Source organism: Odocoileus virginianus, chromosome 31, assembly GCF_023699985.2.
Source record: "Odocoileus virginianus isolate 20LAN1187 ecotype Illinois chromosome 31, Ovbor_1.2, whole genome shotgun sequence".
Taxonomy (NCBI): Eukaryota; Metazoa; Chordata; class Mammalia; order Artiodactyla; family Cervidae; genus Odocoileus; species Odocoileus virginianus.
In genome coordinates this window covers 688,974-712,614 of record NC_069704.1, presented here as the reverse complement: position 1 = coordinate 712,614, position 23,641 = coordinate 688,974, and the positions used below count along the sequence as shown (strand labels likewise).

Here is a 23,641-nt window from a genome sequence, read left to right as displayed (position 1 = left end):
CCAGGAAGGCCGGGGCAGTGATGAGACTTGGGGGGGCAGCTCTCAGGCACCCCCTCCCAGGCGGCTCCCACCCCCAGCACATCGCCCAGCCAGGAAGGTCGGGGCAGTGATGAGACTCGGGGGGGCAGCTCTCAGGCACCCCCTCCCAGGCGGCTCCCACCCCCACCTGGCCTTGTCTTCAGAGGGCTGCGAAAGACGGCTGTGATTTCAGCCTCTAAGATTTCATGAAAACAGTCCAAATCTCAACCACTTTTAAATCTGCCCACACCCAACTGTCCTACCAGGAGCCTGTGACTATAAGGGCCTGTGTCCAGAGGAGACGGAGGAACATGATACCGTGGTTTTGCCAGATTTCCCACAAAATAAGCAAGACCCAAACTGCTCTGAGAGCATTACTTGGTGTTGGGTCAGATTTGACTATGAAGAGGAAAAGCTCAGCAGTGTAACTTTCTAGGAACCACCTACAGAATTATTATCTACATGGAATCATAAATGACTACTAAAACAGTACAGACAAGACCATGCAGAACTCCCCGCTTATCATTTAAAGGATCCACGATGGCCCTTAAAGAGAAGTCCTTGTTATTTGCTGGGCACGGACATTAAGACCACACTGAATCGCTCTGGTACGCTGATGTGCTGTCAGCCCTGCCCAGCTCTGGACCTGTAAGGTGCTGGGACCCTGAGTTCTCCGAGAGCGGGTCACCACGAAGGAGCCGGTGCAGAGGACACGGCTGTTAGGGGGGTGGTGCGCAGACGCGGACGGGCGTGGCAGCCCTGAAATGTAATGCACGCTCCGCCCACCCGCACCACCCCTGCCTGCGGGCACCTACCTTGGTCTTGCTGTCGAAACAGGTGAAGCCGAGAGCAAAGTCCACCGTGAAGCACAGACTGGCTCCTTGCCAGCTGCATGGGTACGTCTTGGACTAGAAAAAAGGATCAATTGTGAGAAAACATCTTATTAAAATGGTGCTTAATCTCAACTGGGTAGCTACAATATCCTCTGGAGGAGGAAATGGTAGCCCACTCTAGTATCCTTGCCTGGAAAATCTCAGGGACAGAGGAGCCTGGTGGGCTGCAGTCCGTGGGGTCGCCAAGAGTCGGGCACGACTGAGCGATGGACGCTTACACTTACTTACGCTATTCTCCCCCATCAGAACCTGCTTTTAGAAAACCAAAGCGCGTGGAGGTCCCTGGGCCACGGCTCTCACGCAGCGCCTCCCGCGCTGGCCCACCAGCAGGTGCAGTCAGCAGAGGTGCCGGTCTCAGCAGAGCGGAGCCCGACAGCGTCCTCCAGAAACACCCTAACCCCAGATCATAACTCCCTGTGATGCCACCCAGCACCATCCCCGTTACACGAATGAGCGTGCACGCTTCGCTCCTGCAAGCTGCCTCGGGACAGGCCCGCCTTCAAGTGCGTCCCCAGACATGAGACCCGGCTGCTCTCGGGAGACGTTCCGAGGGTTCTGACCCAGAACAAGAGCAAAGGACAGAAGCAGCAGAGACTCCAAGCTCCGCGCCCGGGGCTGCGGAAGGGAGACTGCTGTGGGGGCGGCGGGGCGACCCCGACAGGCTCGGGGTTTGCGAGGATAAGGCGATCGGTGCACACAGCTCCTAGCCGTGCCGGCTGAGTCGGCATGGTCGGTGCTCCCGTGGCTGCTAGTCTGTCAAATTCTCAGGTAAGCACATGGATCCTGGCACAGTGGTGGTGATGCCAGGCGCGCCAGACCCATGTGGCAGGAGCCAAGGGTGAGCCCTCCAGCCACTGGGGGACCGCGCCTTCCCCCCGCTGTGTTTCAGGAGACAGTTCCTCCAGTCGCGACATTTCCAGGCTACATTTCCTGTGTCCTTACATAACACCTTTGGGGAATTGGGTCAACACAGAGGGATACTTGAGCCAACTTGCTGAGGGGCACGCTCCCTATGAAAAGATAAGGTAAGTTTCCCCAGGCAAGCTTCTGCCCTTGTGGGGAAACAGCTCCTGGAAGATGATGCTCCCGGGGGGCCCGGGGTGGGACCCCCTGTGTGAGGGCGCTGTGCTGGCCGGGGACACACTGACCTGCTCCCTCTGAGGCAGGGCTGATAACTGGGAGGAAGCCGGGGTCAGGCCCACCTGCTGACCCTGGAGCATCTCCAGGGAGGCTGGGGGCAGCTGGAAGTCACCCCGGGGGTGTGGATGGGGCAGCGCCCGGGTGGAAGCAGATTCTAGTGTGGGGACACAGGGGCTGATGAGGGCCATTGTGGGGTCCTCCCCAGAGTCTCTGAGCGTGGGCTCAGCTCCCCCACCAGCCCTGGGACCCCAGGCTGAGCAGTCAACCACGAGGGGACTCGGGCCCAGCCACCAGAAGGCCAGCCCTAGCATGGCCCCACCAAAGGACCCAGGGCCACCAGCTGGACCAGCCCGGGGCCCCTCACACTCCACGGCTAGCTGCCTCAGGACGCAGCCTCATCGCAGCATCTAGCGACCTCCACACAGGCGGGGCCTGGCAGCCGGGGGGCCAGGGACCAGCGGTCCAGCAGTTTGCCCACCGCAGTCAGCCCTGTCTGCACAGAGGCGCCCATACGCGCGCATGGGGCCCTGCTGGAGCGCACAGCTCCGGCGTCCAGGGGGCTGTGTGCCGCTGGAGCCTCGGGACGTCTCCAAGATTGGGAAAAGTAACCGGCTCTCCTGGGACACACAGACACAGAGAAGTAGGCAAGATAAGGGAACGAAGGAATGTTTCCCCAGTGATGGGGCACGATGAACCCAAGAGGAACTAAGCAAAGTGGAGATAAGAAATCTACCCAACACAGTTCACGGCAATGACCCGAAAGGTGCTGAGAACTTGGGGAGGAGAACGAACACAGTAAGAAGTTTAACAGAGTCAGAAAACATAAAGATGAATCAAAGAGCGCTGAAAAATTAGAAATACACCAGGAGGCATCAAGAGTAGACTAGATGATACACAGGAGCAGAGCAGGACACTGGATGACAGAGCAGTGGGAATCATCCACGCCGAACAGAAAAAAGAATTTAAAATGAGGACAGCTTAAGAGAGCTCTGGGACAACCTCAAGGTTATTATTTTTCACATCATAAGGTCTCAGGAGGGGACTGCTCCATCCACACACAGCTCGATCTGTGGGGTTTACCTTCTGTACCGAGGAGGGGGAAACAACCCAAACACTCGAGCTGTGTTATGCTCCTCACTGGGTCAGTGAGTCTAAGGAAGGGCCATCAAGTGCCTGAAGAAATGCCAAGCACCCAGTGACGTCTCAGTAAACATGGGTGATGAGCAGACTCCAGGGACCCAGCCATGCCCTCGGTGGGGGGCTTCCCTTGGCTGGCATCCAGGCCCCTAGCTCATGCTGGACAGAAACGCTGGGCTGAACGAGATGAAAACTCCCCACCTTGCTTCCCTTCATGACCTTCCACAGCGGCTCCCGACGCGCTGGGCCCGGGGCCCTGGGCAGAGTCCTCCCGGCTTCTGCAGATGAGTGCTTCCCGGAACGACTACCACGTCCGCTCTGATTCAGATCACTCAGAGACGAGCGGGCCACTTACCCCTGTCCTCTGCACGGCTCGGAAGGTGGCTCTCTGGAAGGACAGCTCCCAGGCGGCCAGCTCGTTGCCCAGCTCCACAGCGAACACGTGGCCCCCGCCGTGGCTCACGAGGATGCTGAAGCAGAAGGGCCCGTGGTCCCCGCCACCGGGATCCCGGAGTCCCAGGGAGAGGCTGGCTTGCGCCCAGCGGTCACCTGGGAGCCAGAGCTGAAACGGATGGGGGTGACGCCGGTGAGAGGGGGATGGCCCCCAGGACCCGCCCGGGACGTGCTCCACAGGGATCCCCCCGCAGCAGAAGCCCCCCGACACCGCTGCGGCAGAGACGAGCCTGTAAGGTGAGTGCCGTGTGTCAGCTGTGTCCCACTCCCTACACTCTGGAAGCGCCTTTCACACGCATTATCAGCGACCACAGTCTGTTTCTACGTTTAGCCTCCAGGATAAAGATGAAAGTTATGAAGTGTTTTTGCTGAAGTTTATCCCCAAGCCAGCAAACGCTGAATTCAATGAGGCTCCCCAGCTGCGCCCCCAGGCCGTGACCTCAGATGGGGATGCCCAGAAACCACACAGGAAATAGGACATCAGGTCATGAGCCAAGAAGAGCAAGCCTTCGGTCACGGACCTGACTTCTCAGAAACTGTCCACGGCTACCAACCTTGAGTGTCAGGACCGTCCACCAAAGAAGAAAGGACTCTTAGCGAGTGTTTGTGTGGGGGAAACTGTGGCCGTGTTCTTTCCTATGCTGGGTGTGATTTAGGGGGCTGTGCATTTCAATAGAATAAAAACAGGCTTTGGGGCCAGACAGACAACACTTGGGACCTTCCTGGCCAATTGTCAGCGGTTGACCTTGAGATTTTACTTCTCCCTGAGTCTCCCACTTGAACCGCAAGTCTTGGGCTAATTAAGGGATGTCAGGAATGAGGCTGCGGCTCCTGCATCCTCACCACGCGGCTCACGTTCTGCTTACACCGAGCATGCCGGCCGTCAGGCAGGGTTGAGGGGGCACAGACTGAGCTTGCACGTCTAACACGTAGCGAACGGGCTCCTGAGTGCTTCAGCGACCACACAAGCCAGCACCATGCTTCCATCCACCCACCCCGAGGCGCCCCCTGCCCCCGGCCCTGTGAAGGGAGACACCTAACGTTCACTCTTCAGAAAACAAAACGCAAAGACGTTTTAAAAAATTACCTGACTGGAGAAGGAAATGGCAAGCCACTCCAGTATTCCTGCCTGGGAAATCCCGTGGACAGAGGAGCCTGTGGACCACAGTCCATGGGGTCGCTTTGGCGCCAACGCCATTTTTCACTTCTGTCTTCTGTCTCTGTAGCTCTTCTGTTCGTGCTACGGTCATTTTATTGTTTGAGTTGGATGTTGCATTTGTGCAAAGCCCTTGTTTGGATTGTGTAAAAGTGAAAAATACCAAACAATTGTCAAAAGAAAAATTAATCTGTGATCCCAATTTGAAGGTAATCTGGAAAGTTAGTACATTCATCATGTAAAGTGAAATATGTTTGACCGCTTTAAAAAAATTACCTGGGTCTTTCCTGCTTCTATTTATTTGAAAATATGATAGCAGCAATATAGGAAATTTAAAAGACAGATAATTCCATTATGACTGCCTTTTGTCATCTAATTTGTTTTTGTAGTCCCTCCAGGCAATGTCTCCAGATTCCAGATCACTGGTGGCTCAGAGGGTAAAGCGTCTGCCTGCAATGAGGGAGACTCAGGTTCAATCCCTGGGTGGGGAAGATCCCCTGGAGAAGGAAATGGCCACCCACTCCAGTATTCTTGCCTGGGAAATTCCATGGACGGAGGAGCCTGGTAGGCTACATACTGTCCATGGGGTCGCAAAGAGTTGGATACAACTGAGCCACTTCACTTTCTTTCTTTCTTTCATAGCTCTTTGTACATATAATTCTATAAGTGTGTAATGTGATTTTAATGGAGTACTTAAAATACACGATCACATTGAAACTTTATTTCTCAATGGTTTTTGAACGATTCATCCAACTTTCACTAATTTAAAAACATCACTGTATATTTCTATGGGCACAACTATCTGACTCCTGTGACTTTCTCGTGTCGAGTCAGTTCCTAAGACTGAGTTCGTCTGATGGAGCAGTCAAGTGCGTGCGAGTCTTCACCTGAATGGACAAACCTCAGCTCTATGTGCAAGAACAAAGAGAACTAAAAACAGCCTTTGCCCAACCCAAGAAACCCCTGGGAAGAATGCTTAAGGGTTTCGCAGATGTGACTACTTCCTGAAGCTAAATCTGTTGAGCCCCACGAAGAACGCCGAGACACTGATGCTGATGATGAGTGAGGTTACTGACCATGCACAGCTCCGCCCCAGCTATCTCCCGGGGCCCTTTTGAAGACCACAAGCTCAGTTCTTGTGAACTGCAATGTCTCATCATGACTAAAGACGGAGCGACTTCAAACCTAAGGTCCCTGAGCTGGAGACTGAGTAGCCGGGCCCCCACGCCTTTCCCACAGCCTCAACAGCTGCTGTGGCCCCGTGCCGGCTGCCCGCCACCTCCCCGGGCCTGCCACCCTCGGAGAGCCTTCTGAGTCCTCTCTCTGCCCCTGGAGACGGAGATCTTATTAAAGCGCCGCCAGCTCTACGGAGCCCTCCACGCCCCCGGAGGGCGAAGGCCCAGGATGTACCCCTGTCCTCCAAGCTCTGCACGTGGGACTCTCCCTCCGAGGGGTCCAACCAAACTGCAAGACTGTCGCCACCCACGGAGACACCAGAGAGGTCCTTTCCTTTTGTCGGCGGCAGGGGGTCGGGGGCTGCAGGCGGGGCCCACCTGGCCCACGCTCGCCTCCTCACCCAGCCCAGGGGCCCCCGCCCCTTGTTCCCGGGGAGCTGAGGTCAGTCTCTGCCCGCACTGAACATCGTCCTTGTCCAAGTTGGACGGGGACGGTTTCTTCCAACGGGACCTGAGGGGTCATGCTGCCATTATTCACACGGGTCCAGTGAGCGGCAAGTGGAGAACAGGTCCCAGAGGGGAGCTAGAGCGCTTCCTGCAAGGCCAGTGCTGCCGACAAGTGAGACAGACCAGCACTCACAGGTGGGATTTCCAGGTCGAAGGGCTGCTCACATTCTGATAGATCCTTCCTCCCATCGATACCAACCTTCCCACCTTTGACACTCTAGGCGGCAAACATATCACTTCATGATTTTCACTTGCATTTCATTTTTTATTTCTGTTTAAAAATGTTTTATTATTGGAGTAAGGTTGATTTAGGGCTTCAGTGGTAAAGGTGGTAAAGAATAGGCTCAGTGGTAAAGAATTCACCTGCTAATGGAGGACATGTGGGTTCGATCCCTGGGTTGGGAAGACCCCCTGGAAGAGGAAATGGCAACCCACTCCAGTATTTTTGCCTGGAAATTCCATGGACAGAGGAGTCTGGCTGGCTACAGTCCATGGGGTCACAAGACAGTCAGACACAATGAGAAAGCACACACACACACACCACACACACAGACACACACACACCACACACACACAGACACAGACACATACGCAGACACACACATAGACACACACACACACATACACAGACACAGACACACACACACATGCAGACACACACATAGACACACACACATGCAGACACACACCACACAGACACACAGACACACACACACACACACACACAAGGGTGATTTACAATGCTGTATTAGTTTCAGGCATACAGCGAAGTGATGCAGTTATAAGTAAGTGTGGGCGCTCGGTTGCAAAGCTGTGTCCGACTCTTTGTGACCTCATGGATTGCAGCACTCCAGGCTTCCCTGTCCTTCACTTTTCCTGGAGTTTGCTGAAATTCATGTCTCCTGAGCTGGCTCTGCTGCCTAACCACCTCATCCTCTGCCTCCCCTTTCTCCCTTTAGCTTCAGTCTTTCCCAGCATCAGGGTCTTTCTCAATGAGTTAGCTCTTCGCATCAGATGGCCAAAGTGTTGGAGCTTCAGCTTCAGCACCAGTCCTTCCAATGAATAGTTAAGGTTGATTTATACATGTATCTATTATTTTTCAGATCATTTTTCCATTCAGCTTGTTATAGATTATGAAGCAGAGTTCCCTGTGCTATCCAATACGTCCTTGTTGGTTATTAGAACGCAAATAGTTCACATTCTTTGCCCCAGAAATTCCGCCTCTATACATTTTTCTTCGTTATACTTGCACACATGTAAAATGATCTATTACATTGTTTGTAATTTCAGAAAAGGGAACAAATTAAATATTCCTTGATAAGGGCTTGGTGAAATAAAGTATGATATATTCATGGAATTAAATACTAGTCAGTGGTATTAAAGAGGGATCACCTCTTTGCGTATATTGAAGATCCGCAAGTTACAGTGCAGAGCGAAAAGTGACGTGAGGGTTAGTGCGTATGCTTCCATCTGCAGAGGGAAGAAAGAATCGTGTATGTAAAGTAAAATAAGATTCAGCTACGCTTCAGGCCAAGGGAGCCTGGGCCCCCCGCCTCCAGAGCGGCTTCTGGAAGTTACTCCCTAGTCTGTGCATCAGAGCCTCAGCTGGAAGACGAACACGGTGAGGATTCCCTCCTGGGGGGCGTGGGGGGCAGGACTAACTCAGGAGGGAGACGGAGCACCCAGCAGAGCTCCAGGACCGGCGCTCAGCAAAGGGAAGACACCGGTATCAAGGTCCTTTGCCAAACAGGGGAGTAACTAGTTGCACTGAGAAATGCAGACGGGATACTCTTATGTGGGGAGGGGATATTCACACAGGACGTGCCTCGCTGCTGAGCAGTGCTTCATTACCCACGGTGTGGGGGCTGTTTATAATTTCAGTCACAACTGCAATCAAGTCTGATTGATTCAATTTTCTCTTCTCTTTCATGGTGAGTGTGAAATACAGATACATAACTTTAAGAACTAGAAAAAGTAATTTACAGAGAGGAGAAAGTGTTGCAGAAACACACCACCACAGCCACAAACTTTGACTCCTGGACTATATATTAATGACGATACGGTGAATGATTATGAAAATAAATCATTAAAAAATTCTAAACTACTAGTTCTTAAAATCATCATTTATCTGAATTTTTGAAAGGTGAATTAAATATCATAATTTTAAATTCATATGTTCAGCATCAAGGATTAAAGTCACATTAGAAAGGGGGAGATTTTGTAAGATCACTATTTAAAGACTTCTAATAGGATAGCCACAACTTTCAGTCTCCTTTTTAAAAATGTCAAACGCTGTGCATTTATTATTGTTGTTGCTATTATTTGCCCTGAATTGAGTTTAACACTTTTGCTATAATCATCCTCTTGGCTAAGTGCATGATTTCAGTTACTTCACAGCATATTTACTGATTAAACATTTTCTCAATCTTTCTGAAAAAATATGCTGGATAAAATAGAAGAGGCTCTATAGTTTATTAATGAAGCTCACATATAAAATATGATGGTTTCTGGAGACAGTCCAATACCAAATACGTGTCTTAGATGTATGCTGTGCTAAGTCACTTCAGTCGTGTCCGACTCTTTGTGATCCCATGGATGGCAGCCCACCAGGCTCCTCTGTCCACGGGGTTCTCCAGGCAAGAACACTGGGGTGGGTTGCCACGCCCTCCTCCAGGGGATCTTCCTGACCCAGGGATCGAACCTGCGTCGCTCGTGTCTCCCGCACTAGCAGGCGGGGCCTGCACCACTAGCGCCCCTGGGAAGCCCTCGTCAGTGTGCGGTGGAGGCAGTTTAGAGGCTCAGTCGTGTCCGGCTGTGCGGCCCCAGGGACTGCAGCCCCCCAGGCTCCTCTGTCCACGGGCTCTCCAGGAAAGAATCCTGGAGAGGGTCGCCATTTCCTTCTCCACTCTTAAGTGTATAGAAAGCCACACAAACAAGCTGTAAATACAGAAAGGCCAGAATGAAACAATGCAGAGCCTACAGAAAATAAAGGCCTGAAAGCGCCTCTCGGACATTCTTTGCGGAATTTTGATGAGCGATGGCGGGACGAACCTGTATATGCTCGTGTCATCTGACTGTTTTGACACTGGTAAATCTCTCTCTCCCTTTTCAAGCACAAAGGGACGGCTGTTAACATGGACACATCTGGTGTGCAAAGGATGCTTAAACTTACCTTGTGAACCTTAAACAGAACCTCACAGAGGTGATAGGTTTTTTCTGCTTGGACCCAATCCAATGGGCTCACCTGTAAGAAACATAAGACAGACACGTGAATCTTAGGTGTTTTCACCCAAAATATGGGGAGCTGTGTGAGGTGACAGAGGTGTTAATCACCCCGCTTGTGGGACTCGCTGGACAGGTATACAGACATCAAGTGGTCACACTGTACACTTTACACGTATTACACTTTTCTTAACTGTACCTCAATAAAACTGGAAAAAGGCTTTTAAAGTATACATGAAATTAGATAAATGTTTTCAGGGTGAGAGTTTAAACATTTATAACAATAAAGTCAGTCAATGTGTCTTTTCCTTAATTAAACCTTAAGCAGGAGCAGGACAGTTGACAAACTGGACTAGACGCCGTGGTGGACTCCAGCGAGTAGCTGTGTGTTCCCGCCCTTGGAGTCTTGGCATGAGGTTCGAATATGCTTACACACATTTTGATTCTAGAACCTGGTGATGGAGGAACTTGCCGATTACACACAGTTGGGCATCACTTAAGGAATTCTTTTTGGATGCTTTTACCTTAAGTGAAGGACCAACTTTGGGTTAAATTTAAGAATCTAGGGGTACTGGGTCTCCCAGGTGCACATCTCCTCACTCACCCTGCTACGGTCCTGACCTGTCTGCTACGGCCCTGCTCTCTTGGGTCTGCAGTGGCCACCTGTGGTTGGAGGTGTCTCTTCTATCCAATTTTCCTTGCTGACAGTCAGCCTCCTCTCCCCCGCACCTGGGAAAGACCCCTCTCCACGCCCGGCTCCGTGATACTGGCAGGTGTAGGCTCAGCCCGGGGGGCGGTTCATCTCCCGCTCTGGGCCACAGAGACCATTTCAAGGAGAAGATGTCCCGTCAGGGATGCGCCTGAGGCTGAGAACAGGCTTCAGCTTCAGGTGGAACCGTTTCTTCCCTGGACTTGAAGAGAAGCGCTTCTGCCCTGAGAGCCTCTGGAAGCTGTGTGGGGATCCCGTGGCAGTGGTCACTGATGTACCTGTGATGGTCATCGGCTGGGACACGTGCCCACTGAGCCAGGACAGTGAGAAGGGGGCAGGGCCTGAACTCCACTAGCCGCTCACTTTTCTGCAAACCTCACAAGGTCTATTCATCAACTCCCGAAAGCAGGTCTCTTCCTTGCCCTCTCTCTTGACAATGTTCTATTTTATCTGGGCACATCTCACCTGAAACAGAGTTGAAACTGTAGATGCTCAGATGTGATATCCTGGAACATTTAAATATTATTGTGGAACACTTATGTACCCACAGAAGTGACAAAGAATAGTATTCTATACTGGGTACATAATTGTCTAATACGCCTTCAGCTTACATATCTTAATTTATTTCTTTCCAGGTAAATATTTTTTAAGTGATATATTTCCCTACTTGACAACCTGAAGGTTCCTTCCGATTTTTCTTGCACATTCATAGCCAAGTGCCACGTAATGTGTGTTAAGGCTGTAAGATGCTCTAAAATTGGTTTCATAAGTACTGTTTAACACATTTTAATGGTGTTTGAAAACACAAGCAATTGAAACATTATTTTTCAGGTTCCAATTTGCAAACAGAAATAACTACTCACTTTAAGGAAGGAAGGTCAAGTACATGAGAAGGCTGGGAAAATCCAGCTTCTCCCGCGTCGACCTGCCTTCGGTTACAACCTGGGTGCCCCACCCTCGCTACTGGCTGCGTCCTCTCGTGGGTCCCAGGGCACATCCCGGGTGCCTCTGGGGCTCCGCTCTCCTGGAGTAATTTATCTGCTCTCCTCCCAACCCCCCACCCCGCCCTGCAAGAGAGCTGTCCTGTCATCCCAGCCCGGAGACGCCCGGTGACCCCGAGCCCTCTCGTGTGGTGCCCCCCTCTGCGGACGCAGAGCCCAGCAGTGGGGCCAGGACGCTGGTAAGATGCTGCGAGTCATCGAAGGTCCCCTTACAGGCATGACCTCACTCCTTACGTCAGCACACAGGAGACAGATAAATACAGCATTAAGAGCGTCACATACGGTTGCTTTAGATTTGGGCAAAGCAGAAATCATTACTGGCAATTTGCCTCTAGCTCCAGGATACAAAAATCCACGGTGAGACAGAACATACATAGATTTACACATGTGTAAATATTCACTGGCCATTCTTTGTGTATTGCTTTCACAGTGAGAACTTGCCGAGTACTAAGCGTAAAATTATGTCTGTTAAATGCAAATGCTCTGGAGTTTCAGACACATTTTAAGTATATAAATCAAGGGTTAGTGTTCTGTTTGATCCTATGAGGTATTCAGCTAGCATTTGTGACTTTTTCATACAACTGAGGAAACCGCTGAGCAGAGGGTGGGTGAGGTGTCCGTGTTCCCTTAGCCAGGAAGTGGAGGGATCCGTTTCCGTGTTCCCTTAGCCAGGAAGTGGAGGGGTCCGTTTACAGCCCAAAGCTTCCAATCGTCAACTTACAGCTTTCCTTTCCCCTAAGGCCCTCTTCTCTAACATTTTGCTGAGTAAATATTTCCATTGTCTCATTAAATCTTTCAGCCCTCATTTTATTTTTTTTTTCAGCCCCCATTTTAAAATATGCTTTCATTATTTTGGATAGTCTGTGAAAATTATTTAAACATTTCACTTTAAACCAGCATAATGCCACTATGTAGGAGCGATGTTTAATTTTTCTTTTCTATTCATAAAGTTGCTGTGTTTCTGGTTCCGCAGGTAAGCGGCTGAGTGTCAGCACGCCTGTGTGAGCGGCAGAACAGGCCTGAACGGACAGAAGCATCACCAGTCTTCTTGGAGCCGAAGAGACGACTGGCCTGGGCCCGATGCGGCCCCAAGACACACGTGGATTGAGAGCAGGGGGTGGAGAAAAGACTCCCCGGATCGGAAGGAAGCAGAGGGGTATCCCTTTCTTACAGAGCACATGTTACAATAAGGGGTTATCAGGGACAAAGAAGGTTATTACGGAAGGACTAACGGTCAGTTCTCAAAGCACGTAACCATCCTTAACACGGCTGCACCTAACGACAGAGCCTCAGACCATGAGGCAGGTACTCACGGCCGGTCAGGGGAGCGGAGCTCAGAGCTTCTCCCCGGGGCCCAGGAACCAGCTGGGTGCCCCGCTCACCACGCGTCTCACCCTCCAACGTCAGCGCACGCGGGGCGCTCATGCCCGCTGCGGGAGGTGGCGCAGCTTCGCTAGATGGTGGGCAGGGTCAGGATGGATCCGGACCTCCGGCTCCCAGCAGCCGCCAGCCCCGCACTGAATTCATGCAAACCCTAACTTACTGGTGAGAGCCTGAACAGCTGACCTCGGTCCAGAGGCAGCCAGGGCTTGGAGAGGGGACCAGACTTGCCGCATTGCCCTTTTCACCTCTGGGGTTAGCTGAGCATCTGTACCCCCTGAATCCAGAGTCAGGAGCAGGGGCGTCTGTGAAAAGATGCGGTGTACGTGCTGCTACTAAACTACCTGTGATGTAGAAGTTCTAAAACTAAAAAATAGTAGAGGGCAAATCAAGTTTTACTCTCAGACATCTAGACAATAAAGCATGTTTTCAGTGATAAGCAAGGTTTTCTTTAATGAGCTTTTTCTTGGGGAATAATTTTAGAGGATGAGATGATAAGGTTACAACACCGACTCAAAGGACTTGAGTCTGAGCAAACTCTGGGAGATGGTGAAAGACAGGTGAGCCTGGCGGGCTGCAGTCCATGGGGCCACAGAGAGCCGGACCTCGTCCCAAAGCCACCTAAGAAAGGGGAGGAGCAGAGGTAAAAGCTGCTTCCGGTTCCAGGGAGGCCAGGGAGAGGGGCACCCTACCCCTGGGGTGCAGAGAGACTACTCGGCCCCTCGGCCAGACGCCCGCTCAGAGCAGAGCGCTGAGCGGATCTCAAGCTTCTGAGCACAATATTCAGGTGGTAGCAGCTGGCGCCAGGCGAACACACCCCAGCAGCTGAAGTCAGCAATCGATTTCGTATGATGTGATGCTTGTGCCACGGATCGACGCCAAGAAAATTTGCCATGGGATTTCAAAATAAACAAGCAGAGCCTGGTGTTAACAGAAATGACACTGTCCAGCTGGAGATCCTGGAGGACCCTGTGACCCCCCGGTTAGAATTTCTGTCTGTGAAACTGAAACTGCCAAGGGAAGTGGATGAAATCATCTCTCCCCAGAGCAAGTATGGAAATTTGATTAACATTTAAAGCACTTCTCAACTTAGAATGCTGTGTGTGGGGAAAACTCATACCCTGAGGGTCTCAATTAGCAAGAAAGGAAAGATTCGGAGGCCTTTCCAGGTGCGTGATCTGGGGCATTCCAGGCTTCTCCCCCCAGTTCTGCGGCAGGGGGTCCCTCCCTCAGGCAGACTGGGTGCAAGAGGGCGGACCCCACTCTCCCCTCCTCCCCTGAGCTGTCCTGGGCCAGCAGGGGGCCCCTCAGCCCAGAGCCCCGGAGTTCTGATTCCGGATCTGCCAGCCATGCCCCAGCTGCCTTCCGTGACATCGCGGGGCCTGGGCTGAGACCATGGGGGTTATCTGTGGTTATTCCTGTGTTTACTTTCCTAGCAACAATGTTAAAGAACCTCACTGCATTTGAGAAAAATTCAGTGATTATGCAAATCTGTAGATAACTCTCCAGCATTAGCAATTCACAGCCTTGGTTTTTTGAAAAACTCAGGTCCCTGGTGGAATCCTGGCTTGAGTCCTGGGGACAGGAAAAAGCTCTGAGGGCAGACAAGCCTGGAGGCATCCATGGTTTAGTACCCCATGTTCTGCCACCGATAAAATCCTTCAGTTTCAACACCCGGACCCCACTTCTGTACAAAGTCAGCACTCAGGAACTTGGAGGGAGTCCTCCTCCCCGGACACGACTTCTCTATCAGAAACTGCTGTTGTTCAATTGCTAAGTTGTGTCCAACTCTTTGCGACCCCATGGACTGCAGCCCGCCAGGCTCACCTGTCTTTTACCATCTCCCACTCATGTACATTGAGTCGGTGATGCTATCTAATCATCTCATCCTCTAAAATTTTCCCCCAGTAAAAAGCTTATTAAAGAAAACCTTGCTTAACGATGAAAGCATGCATTATTGTTTAGATGTCTGAGAGTAAAACTTGATTTGCCCTCTACTATTTTTTATTTTTAAAACTTCTTTACTGAGGTATGATTGACATTCCAAAAGCCGTACAGATGTACCGCACACAACTCATGAGCCTGAAGATGAGGAGACACGCGAAACCAGCACCCCCGTTTGTCATAAACACATCCATCACCCCACAGCCAGAGACGACGGTGCTGTGTGGATGTGAGGCATGTAAATGGCACGGCCACTGCGGAGACGGCATGGGGGCTTCTCAAAGAAACGGAAGCAGAGCTACCGTTCGATCCAGCGATCCCACTCCTGGATATTTATCCAAAGGGAACAAACTCTGAGTCTCGAGAGCCCTGCGCCCCATGTCCCTCACCATTCACAGCAGCCCTGCCACAGATTCGATTACAGTGTCCGCTGATGGGTGGAGGGCGGATAAAGAAAACGGGCCGTGTGAGGACAGCAGACGGGCATTCGGCCCTACAGGGAAGGACACTCTTTCGTTTATTTTTAATGGCAGAAAAGCAACAATACTGTAGGTGACTTGCATCTCAACTGTTAGATCCTGAAGCGATTAGGTTGTGCTATTTGTTTGCAGCTCTGATGTTCGGACCCAGAAAGTGAATCGGCTTTTACCGATAAACCTCGAGGCAGGGCACACACAGACTTGGTCGGTTTTGAGAAAGTGGTGCTGGTGAGAATTAGAAAATAAATTGCAAACTGTAGCATTCAGCATTAAATTTCTATTGTGGGCCCTACTAAATCAGGCTATTTATTTTTATAAAACGTGGAGGACATGAGAGAAAATGTCTTTTTGTGTTTCATTATTTGACCATGAAGTTAGGAATTTCTGATGAGAAGACTCTTCTCCTGTTCTGTGGCTCCTTCACCCATATGAAAGGTGGTCTGAGACCCCCCCCACGCCTCTGCACCCCCACCTCCAGGCCGACTGCTATCTTCAGCAGGAAAACACGCTCACGTCTCAGTGGCTGCTTGAAAAGAAGGGAACCGTGGCCGGCTGATTAATGAGCTTAGCGTGAGAAGAGCCCACAGCAGAGTCCTTTCCATCAGCGGACGTGGGGCTGGAGGCTGGCCTGCCGCGCACCGTCCCGACCACTTCCAAACGCTAGGCCTGACGCGTCTTCGCTTAGAGAGTGGCCTCCTCAGCTTCCCTCCCAGCCCCAAGGGCCCGCTTACCGGAGGAGAGACGAAGACATAGAAGGATGAGCCCTTCAGCGCCAGGAACCTGGGTCTGAAGGTCCGAGACGAGCCGGCGCCTCCCAGTCGCTCGCTGACCCAGCCCATGTGGACGACCTGCGGAGCAGAACCTTCAGAATGAACCACCAGGCCTCGTTCAGAGCACAGGGCCGCCGGGTAGAGGGAGCAGACGACACGCCGTCCAGCCCCACAGTCCGACCCAGCCACGACCACCCTCCAATCCGGGCACACGGCACGAATGTGTGACACCCGGGGCCAGACTGCTGCACGGGGCCAGGCTCTGAACACGAGCTTCTGAGTTATCTTAGCTTTGGCCAGTGCTGGACGTCTCAGCTACATCCGAGTTCTGCCTTCCACATATATTTAAAAGCAAGTTATTTAATCACACTGTGTTAGAGATTAGTATTTCTAATCTATCTCTGAGGTTGCAAAAACAACTAGTATATTTTTCCTTTCTGGAGTAAACATATCACTAAGACACGTGGGAGAAATGACTTTCTTTATAGCTCAACTTTCTAAAAACAGTGAACGTAACACAACAATATTAGATTCTCATAACTGGCTTTGACTATCTAGTGACATGCAATGCGAACTGTCACAAGTCAGAATATGATTAAAAAAGTTAATGGACACAGTCATGCAACTTAAGAACTGAGTGCATGGATTTAACAATAAGCTAAGCCCCTGTGCAAGACCCGCGGTGTCTTCCCTGGGTCTCTTGTCCCACTTCCCTCTGCATCCGCCTTAGACAACACGCCCCCTGAGGACAAGGCTCACGGCTGCACCTGCATCTGCTCTACACCCAGGACTGGCAAGGAGGGCTTGTCCTTAAGATATCTTGAAAGAAAGCGTGGCTCTTCACCTATCAGTGTATGTGTGCATGCTAAGTCGCCTCCATCGTGTCCGACCCTCTGTGACCCCACAGACTGCAGCACGCCTGGCTTCCCTGTCCTTCACTATCTCCTGAGGTTTGCACAAACTCATGTCCATTGAATCGGTGATGCCATCTAACTATCATATCCTCTGTCACCCTCTTCTCCAACTATTGCAAATCTTTAAGTCACTAGAGAGCTCAAAAATCTGCTTTGATACCATATTTATCACCAGGAATCTTACCAAGATTCTTTTCAAACTACTAATTTAGTAAAGACTGGTAGGACCAAAAAATAAACAACATTCAGAAGGAAAACCAAGTCACAGAAAGAAAACAACGCTTGGTGGGTCTCTAGCAACATGGAGTGAGGGTCCCTAAGACCGCAGACACACATTCCCTCTGCTGAGGACTCCTAGCAGACCAGGCTTCAGCGCAGATCTCAAAGGGGCAGGGGAGATGAAGTGATTCGTCTACACATACGTGAGGGGCCCACACATACGTGAGGGGCCCACACATACGTGAGGGGCCTACACATACATTAGGGGCCTACATATATGTAAGGGATCTACATATATATATAAGGGACCTACCTATATATAAGTAAGCTACATATACATAAGGGACCTACATATACATAAAGGACCTACATATATATAAGTAATTCTTTTGCCTGTAGGAAGGAAAAACTGTTGGTTTTTCAATCATATATTCAAATGCTGCCAAGTCTCCAACAATCATCTTTCTCTTCATGAAATAGTCAGAGATGGCGATGTAGGTCCCACAAGAGGTGGATGATATACTGGAACATGATACGTGGGAACTTAGCTTAAGACAGAGCTGTAATACCCAGACATGAAAATGTATCAATAGGTAGGCAGACAGCCAGACAGATATGGATGGATGGATGGATAGATGATAGACACACAGATAGATGGATAGGTCCATAGATAGGTGGTGGACAGATGGATGGATGGACAGATAGATGATACACGGATAGATCCCTTTACAGGTGGACCAGGGGTGAGCAGGAAGCTGAATGTGTAAGTCCCAGGCCGACTTGGAGACGCTGGGACTGTTTCCAGCAGGGCAGCACCAAGCGCTGTTCTCGGGAGGACAGCGTGTTGGCGACAGTCCCGCTCTGATTCCCCGAGGGGCGCCCTGGCTCTCTGGAGACGCGGCACCCGCTGGGGGAGCCCCTCCGCTCCAGGCCGGCGGGCGCCCCCCAGGCTTCGGCCGTCGTTCAAGCCGCCGCTCTTCCTCCCTCGTTTGGTTGACAGTGAGGGGCGCGCGTCCAGCAGGAGTTACATACCGAGGAGCAAACTCGGAGCTCGTCTTCCAGCAAAGATAGTGATGCACATGCACAGACTGTTAATAACCTGACAGGTCTATAAACTGGATGTGAAGTTAATGCAATTCCATATGTAATTTAATTCTGCCTGGATTAATTAGCAGAGAAATAAGTGATCGCTTAGCTGTTACTGGGAACATTGGCCGCTCTACGACTCTTCTTTAGGTATATGCAGTGCATAAATAATTTTAAGAAAAGCTAACTTTATCTTTTGCATTATGAACTTTCTAATGACTTATTACATATTCCAAGAAATAAAAATATAATTTTATGAACACCTACCTGATTGTATTAAATTAAGGGAATATAACCATTAAAATAAAGGAGCATATTTTTCTTTATCTTTTCTGATTTCATTTTTATTGAAAATTCCTTTTTCTTTGTTTTTTTCACTTGACTGAGTCAAAGTAACTAGTTAAGCACCCATCAAGTAATAACTATACAATAGTCTCTTCCTATCCACAGAAGAAGGTCGAATACCTTAAGTTATTTAAGTCTCTTTTGGTTTTTCTGCTTAAGGTATCCACTTTAAGTGAGGTTTTTCAGAAGAAATTTATTTTGTAAAATACATCCTTGCTATTTTGGCAGGGTGACCATATGTCCTGGATTTCCTGGGACAATTCTAAATTTACTGCTGTCATCTTACTATTACTTTTAGGTCTGATGACAAATTAGCCCTTTTATTAGCTAAACATAAAAGTCTAAAAATCTATATTCTATGCCTTTCTTACTATCCTTCCAGGTCTGTCTTCTTTGGTTTTCGTGTGTCAATTTCAGTGGTTGTCAAATGCCTTTATTTCTCCATGCTATTCAAATGTTATTTTTACTACCTTCCAAAATCAATAATTAATTGCTAAAAATGAGGAAAAAAATCTTTCCTTTTTAAAACAGGGTCCAACATCATAAATCTAAACTCCTACCATGCATACAAAATGTTTAGCTTTTGGAGAAATGTGAAACAGTCCTCCACTAGAAACTGAGCTCCTCAGCCCCACACAGCGAGGCTCATCTCTAGCATTTCTTTCTAGATAATCGAATCCACCCCTTGAGCAAACTCAAAGTTATATGAAATATTAAAGTTAAAAAAAAGTTAGATTACCCATTACCACTGTCTTGTTTCGTAGATTAAGAAACCAGGGCTCAGATGTTAATTTGCTCCAACTACACCACCGGAGGAGGGGTTAATGGGATCAGAATACAGGTTTTATTCACATAAGGCCACGAAGACTGATATCACGCAAACGTGGCTTAATACGTGATAACATTTCACTAAGATAAAACCATTGCAGACTCTCTCCACTGCTCAGGGGGCCTTTGGAATCTGACTCATTCATGTCCTCGTGCTGGGGGTTCCGCTCCTCAGACGGTTTTGATTTCCCTTGAACTAGTTCACGGTTCTCTCTGTGATTCACGGAGAAAGAAGAGTTAATTTCTAAGTAAAACAAAACATGTTTTGATTTCCAGATGGGTGCTCTTTTCAACCTGCTGGGCAATCAAGTACAGTCACGAGAACGCAGTGACCTCCAAATACGTCAGGTTCCAGTCCTGCGGAAGCGCCGTGTTCTCAGCGTAATGGGCACTCACGTGTGCGTGTTTCCAGACCACCGACCACGTGTGATGTGTCTGGAAAGTCCTGGAGAGGCTGACGTCCCTGTGACAGGACGCAGAGCAGCTGAAGGGAGGGGCTCTTGGAGGGCCCGCTCTCTGCGGTCCTAAAACCACGTGGGCCCCACGGGGTTCCTGGACACAAAAGCCCTTCCGTGTCCCCCGTTCCTTGCTTGTGGGGAATAGGCTTCATTCAGTCTCAGGGACCTTCCCTGGGTTCCAAAAGGCAGATCTCAGCAGCTGTTAATCAGGGACGGGTCGGGATGCGGAGACTAGGGAGGGGCAGCGCAGAAACTGCAGTGCATCCTTGGGGCAGGGTCCTGCCTCGCCCTTAGGGGACGTGGAACAGTACATGAACTCTTCTGCAGCATGGAAACCCCACCAGATGAAGAGAGGGAAGGTCACCATTCGATAGGAACCACTGAGGCCCAGCACAAGACCACCTGATGTCAGCTGGTCTCTGGACAGAAGGAACGCGGCCCCACACGCGCTGGGATGTGGATCAGCGCTCCCGCCGGGGCGAGAAGCCGCCCCGCGGCTCGCCCCCCACCCCCGGGGGTCACACCGTTCTGAGAGCACTAGCCCGCTGTGGCCCATTTGCTGCGCAAAGCAATAAAGCTGTTCTTTCCTACTTCACCCAAAAGTCTGTCTCCGAGATTTAACTCAGTGTTGGGATCCAGAGGCCGGTTGCAGCCTCAAGAAGACAGACTTTAAAGTGTGAACTGTGGGGAGGTGCGTCCTGGGGGAAAAGTCCAAAAGAAACGTCTTGGAAATACAGTGTACAGCAGGAAATCTCCATTCTATGTGTGACAACATGAAATGAGTCCTGTATTACCTTAGAGATTTATGGGACTATTGCTCATTAAACAGCTGACCACTCTCATTTAGCTCCGTAAACAAAGCTTCTGTTGCTGTCTAGTCACCAAGTCATGCCCGACTCCTTGTGATCCATGGGCTGCGTAGCCGCCAGGCTCCTCTGTCCACGGGATTCTCCAGGCAAGAATACTGGAGTGAGTTGCCATTTCCTCCTCCAGGGGATCTTCCTGACCCAGGGACTGAACCCACGTCTCCTGCATTGGCAGGAGGGTTCCTTACCACTGAGCCTCCTGGGAAGCCCGTAAACAAAACTGGTTCTTCATAAATTTAGAAACAACATTACAAGAAACAAAAGAAAACTTTTCTTGGTGTCTCTTTCCTAATTTAAAAATGTTTACTAGAGGGCTTTAATTTAAAAATATGGTCCAAATTTCTTATTTTTCAGTAAATATTTGATTGGCAGGTATTTACTCTCCTGAATGCCTTTCATTCTGCATCCAAATTTTATCACTCAGCACCTTTTAAAGAGTATTTCTAAGCACTGTTTAAAGCAAACTGCACACATTCCTTTTGTCTTCTTGACTCGAGGCTGCAATGAAGACTTCCTCAAACCCAAGAGAGCTATTGAAAGCTCCTGCACCATCCATTTAAAAAGTTCCCACTTACAGCGTAAACTATGACTTTATCAAAAAGGAAAGAGAAAAAGAATGTAGTGGCTTCAAAGTTTATTTATCTGATATACAGCTAAGTACTTACAGGCCTAGTAAGTGAGCTGTCCTTTACTCAGAAAACCGGGTATATTATAAGCTGCACTTTCCCCTTGGAGGGCTTCCCCTGTGGCTCAGCTGGTAAAGAATCTGCCTGCAATGCAGGAGACCCCGGTTCGATTCCTGGGTAGGGAAAAAACCTGCTGGCGGAGGGACAGTCTACCCACTCCAGGATTCTTGGGCTTCCCCTGTGGCTCAGCTGGTAGTCTGCCCGCAATGCGGGAAACCTGGGTTCGATCCCTGGGTTGGGAAGATCCCCTGGAGAAGGGAAAGGCTTTCCCACTTCAGTATTCTGGCCTGGAGAATTCCATGGACTGTACATCCAAGGGGTTGCAAAGAGTCGGACACGACTGAGCGACTTGCACTTCACCTTACTTTGCTCTTGGAGGGAACGGGCGGAGGGCTCCTGAGGAGGCGGGGCTGCAGCCACCCTGGACCAGGTTCCTCCAGGTGAACAGACACGACTGAGCGACTTGCACTTCACCTCACTTTGCTCTTGGAGGGAACGGGCGGAGGGCTCCTGAGCAGGCGGGGCTGCAGCCACCCTGGACCAGGTTCCTCTGGGTGAACAGACACGACTGAGTGACTTGCACTTCACTTTGCTCTTGGAAGGAATGGGCGGAGGGCTCCTGAGCAGGCGGGGCTGCAGCCACCCTGGACCAGGTTCCTCTGGGTGAACAGACACGACTGAGTGACTTGCACTTCACTTTGCTCTTGGAGGGAACGGGCGGAGGGCTCCTGAGCAGGCGGGGCTGCAGCCAGCCGGGACCAGGCTCCTCCGGGTGCACAGAGGCCTGCGTGCCGCGCAGGACGACCTCTCCTCCCACCCCACCTGCAGCAGCACCTCCCCGACAAAGGCCTCCCAGAGCGAAGCGTGCCAGTGAAGAGGTTAGCCAAGAAAATTACACGATGCTGACAATTCCGAATTATACAGGTTGGTCTCAGTCATCAAACCTCTGGAAGCCTCCACAATCACATCTGGGTTATCACTGCATCACGATTCCTTCATAAAATGTACGTGCCCCTAGATCACGGGTAACCTGACCACCCTCAGGTGGGACGATTCCTGCTACATAATCTCCAGGATAAACAAGCAGTTGTACGGAGTTAACCCTGAAGGTGAGGACCGCGACTTCATCACACGTGTGCTAACGCTTTTCTGTCAAAATTTCCAAATCAGATTTCAGAAACAGAAAGAGGCAACCTTTGGAGACATTGTATGATCAACGTGAAAACCACAAATCCTACCTGGTCACAAGGAGAACAGCATTTATTTGCCATTTTCACCTGTAGAGAGAGGGAAGCAAGGAGTCAGTATAATTTTATTAATGGCATAATTATTCAACCTGTCTAATTGGCAACTGAAATTAATTAGCTGCATGAAGTGTCCCCAGAAGTAAGTTTCTTTTATAATGCTTTTCTTTCCTGAAAACCAAACCAGAGCACAGAAGAACGTGTGGTAGCGATTCTCATGATGGAACACGCCGGCACCACTGTTCTCAATTATGGGCACTTCATGTAAGAGAAGCTATGAGGCTGCAGAAGCGTGCATTTAAACATCTGAAAAACTGGGGGAAAGACTTCTGCACACACCATCTCGGGTGACTATGGTTTCACATTTCATACTGCCTCCTCCCCCGCTTCTCCCAGCTATCCTGCAAAATCCAACCAGCGAGGACATGAAGGTCCAGAATAACAGAACGGTCAAGACTGCTGCAGCGACGGCACTCTGCACCCACAGTCCTGGCTCTCAGGTGCTCAGGTTTCCTTCCCTCTGCCCTGCCCAGCACCCCCAGTGTGCGAGATTCATACGCAGCCAGGTGCTTCTGCAAACACCAAGCTGCCACCACTCGGCTTTCTCTTTGCCTTTTATCCACCCTGATACCCTTGAAATCAAATGTCGAGTTGGAAAACTGAGGTCTTAGAGAGGGTCTGGTGGGCTTCCCAGGTGGCACTAGTGGTTAGGAATCCACCTGCCAATGCAGGAGACTTAAGAGATGCAGCTTTGATACCTGGGTCAGGAAGGTCCCCTGGAAGAGGGAATGGCAACCCACTCCAGTATTCTTGCCTGGAGAATCCCACAGACAGAGGAGCCTGGCGGGCTACGGCCCATAGCATCGCAGAGTCAGACACAGCTGAAGCAACTCAGCACACGCGTGGCACCTCCTGTGCAGCAGAGAGCCCTGAGGTCTTTGGAAGGGAAATCCCACGCGTTTCTGCTTCCCGCATTTCAAAGTGCTCCGGCAAACACCCACCGTGGGGCAG

General features: G+C 50.3%; 1 protein-coding gene across 1 annotated transcript in view; it reads right to left on the bottom strand.

Moving 5' to 3' along the window:
- SNTG2 (syntrophin gamma 2) overlaps positions 1 to 23,641 on the bottom strand; it is a 116,814-nt gene that overhangs the window by 5,936 nt on the left and 87,237 nt on the right. Inside the window, exons 11-15 of the mRNA XM_070459139.1 lie at positions 22,625 to 22,663; positions 15,946 to 16,062; positions 9,652 to 9,723; positions 3,544 to 3,750; positions 834 to 926 (exon numbers count right to left, since the gene is read on the bottom strand). Coding sequence (XP_070315240.1) covers positions 834 to 926; positions 3,544 to 3,750; positions 9,652 to 9,723; positions 15,946 to 16,062; positions 22,625 to 22,663 — 528 coding nt within the window. The remainder of the gene's footprint in view (positions 1 to 833; positions 927 to 3,543; positions 3,751 to 9,651; positions 9,724 to 15,945; positions 16,063 to 22,624; positions 22,664 to 23,641) is intronic.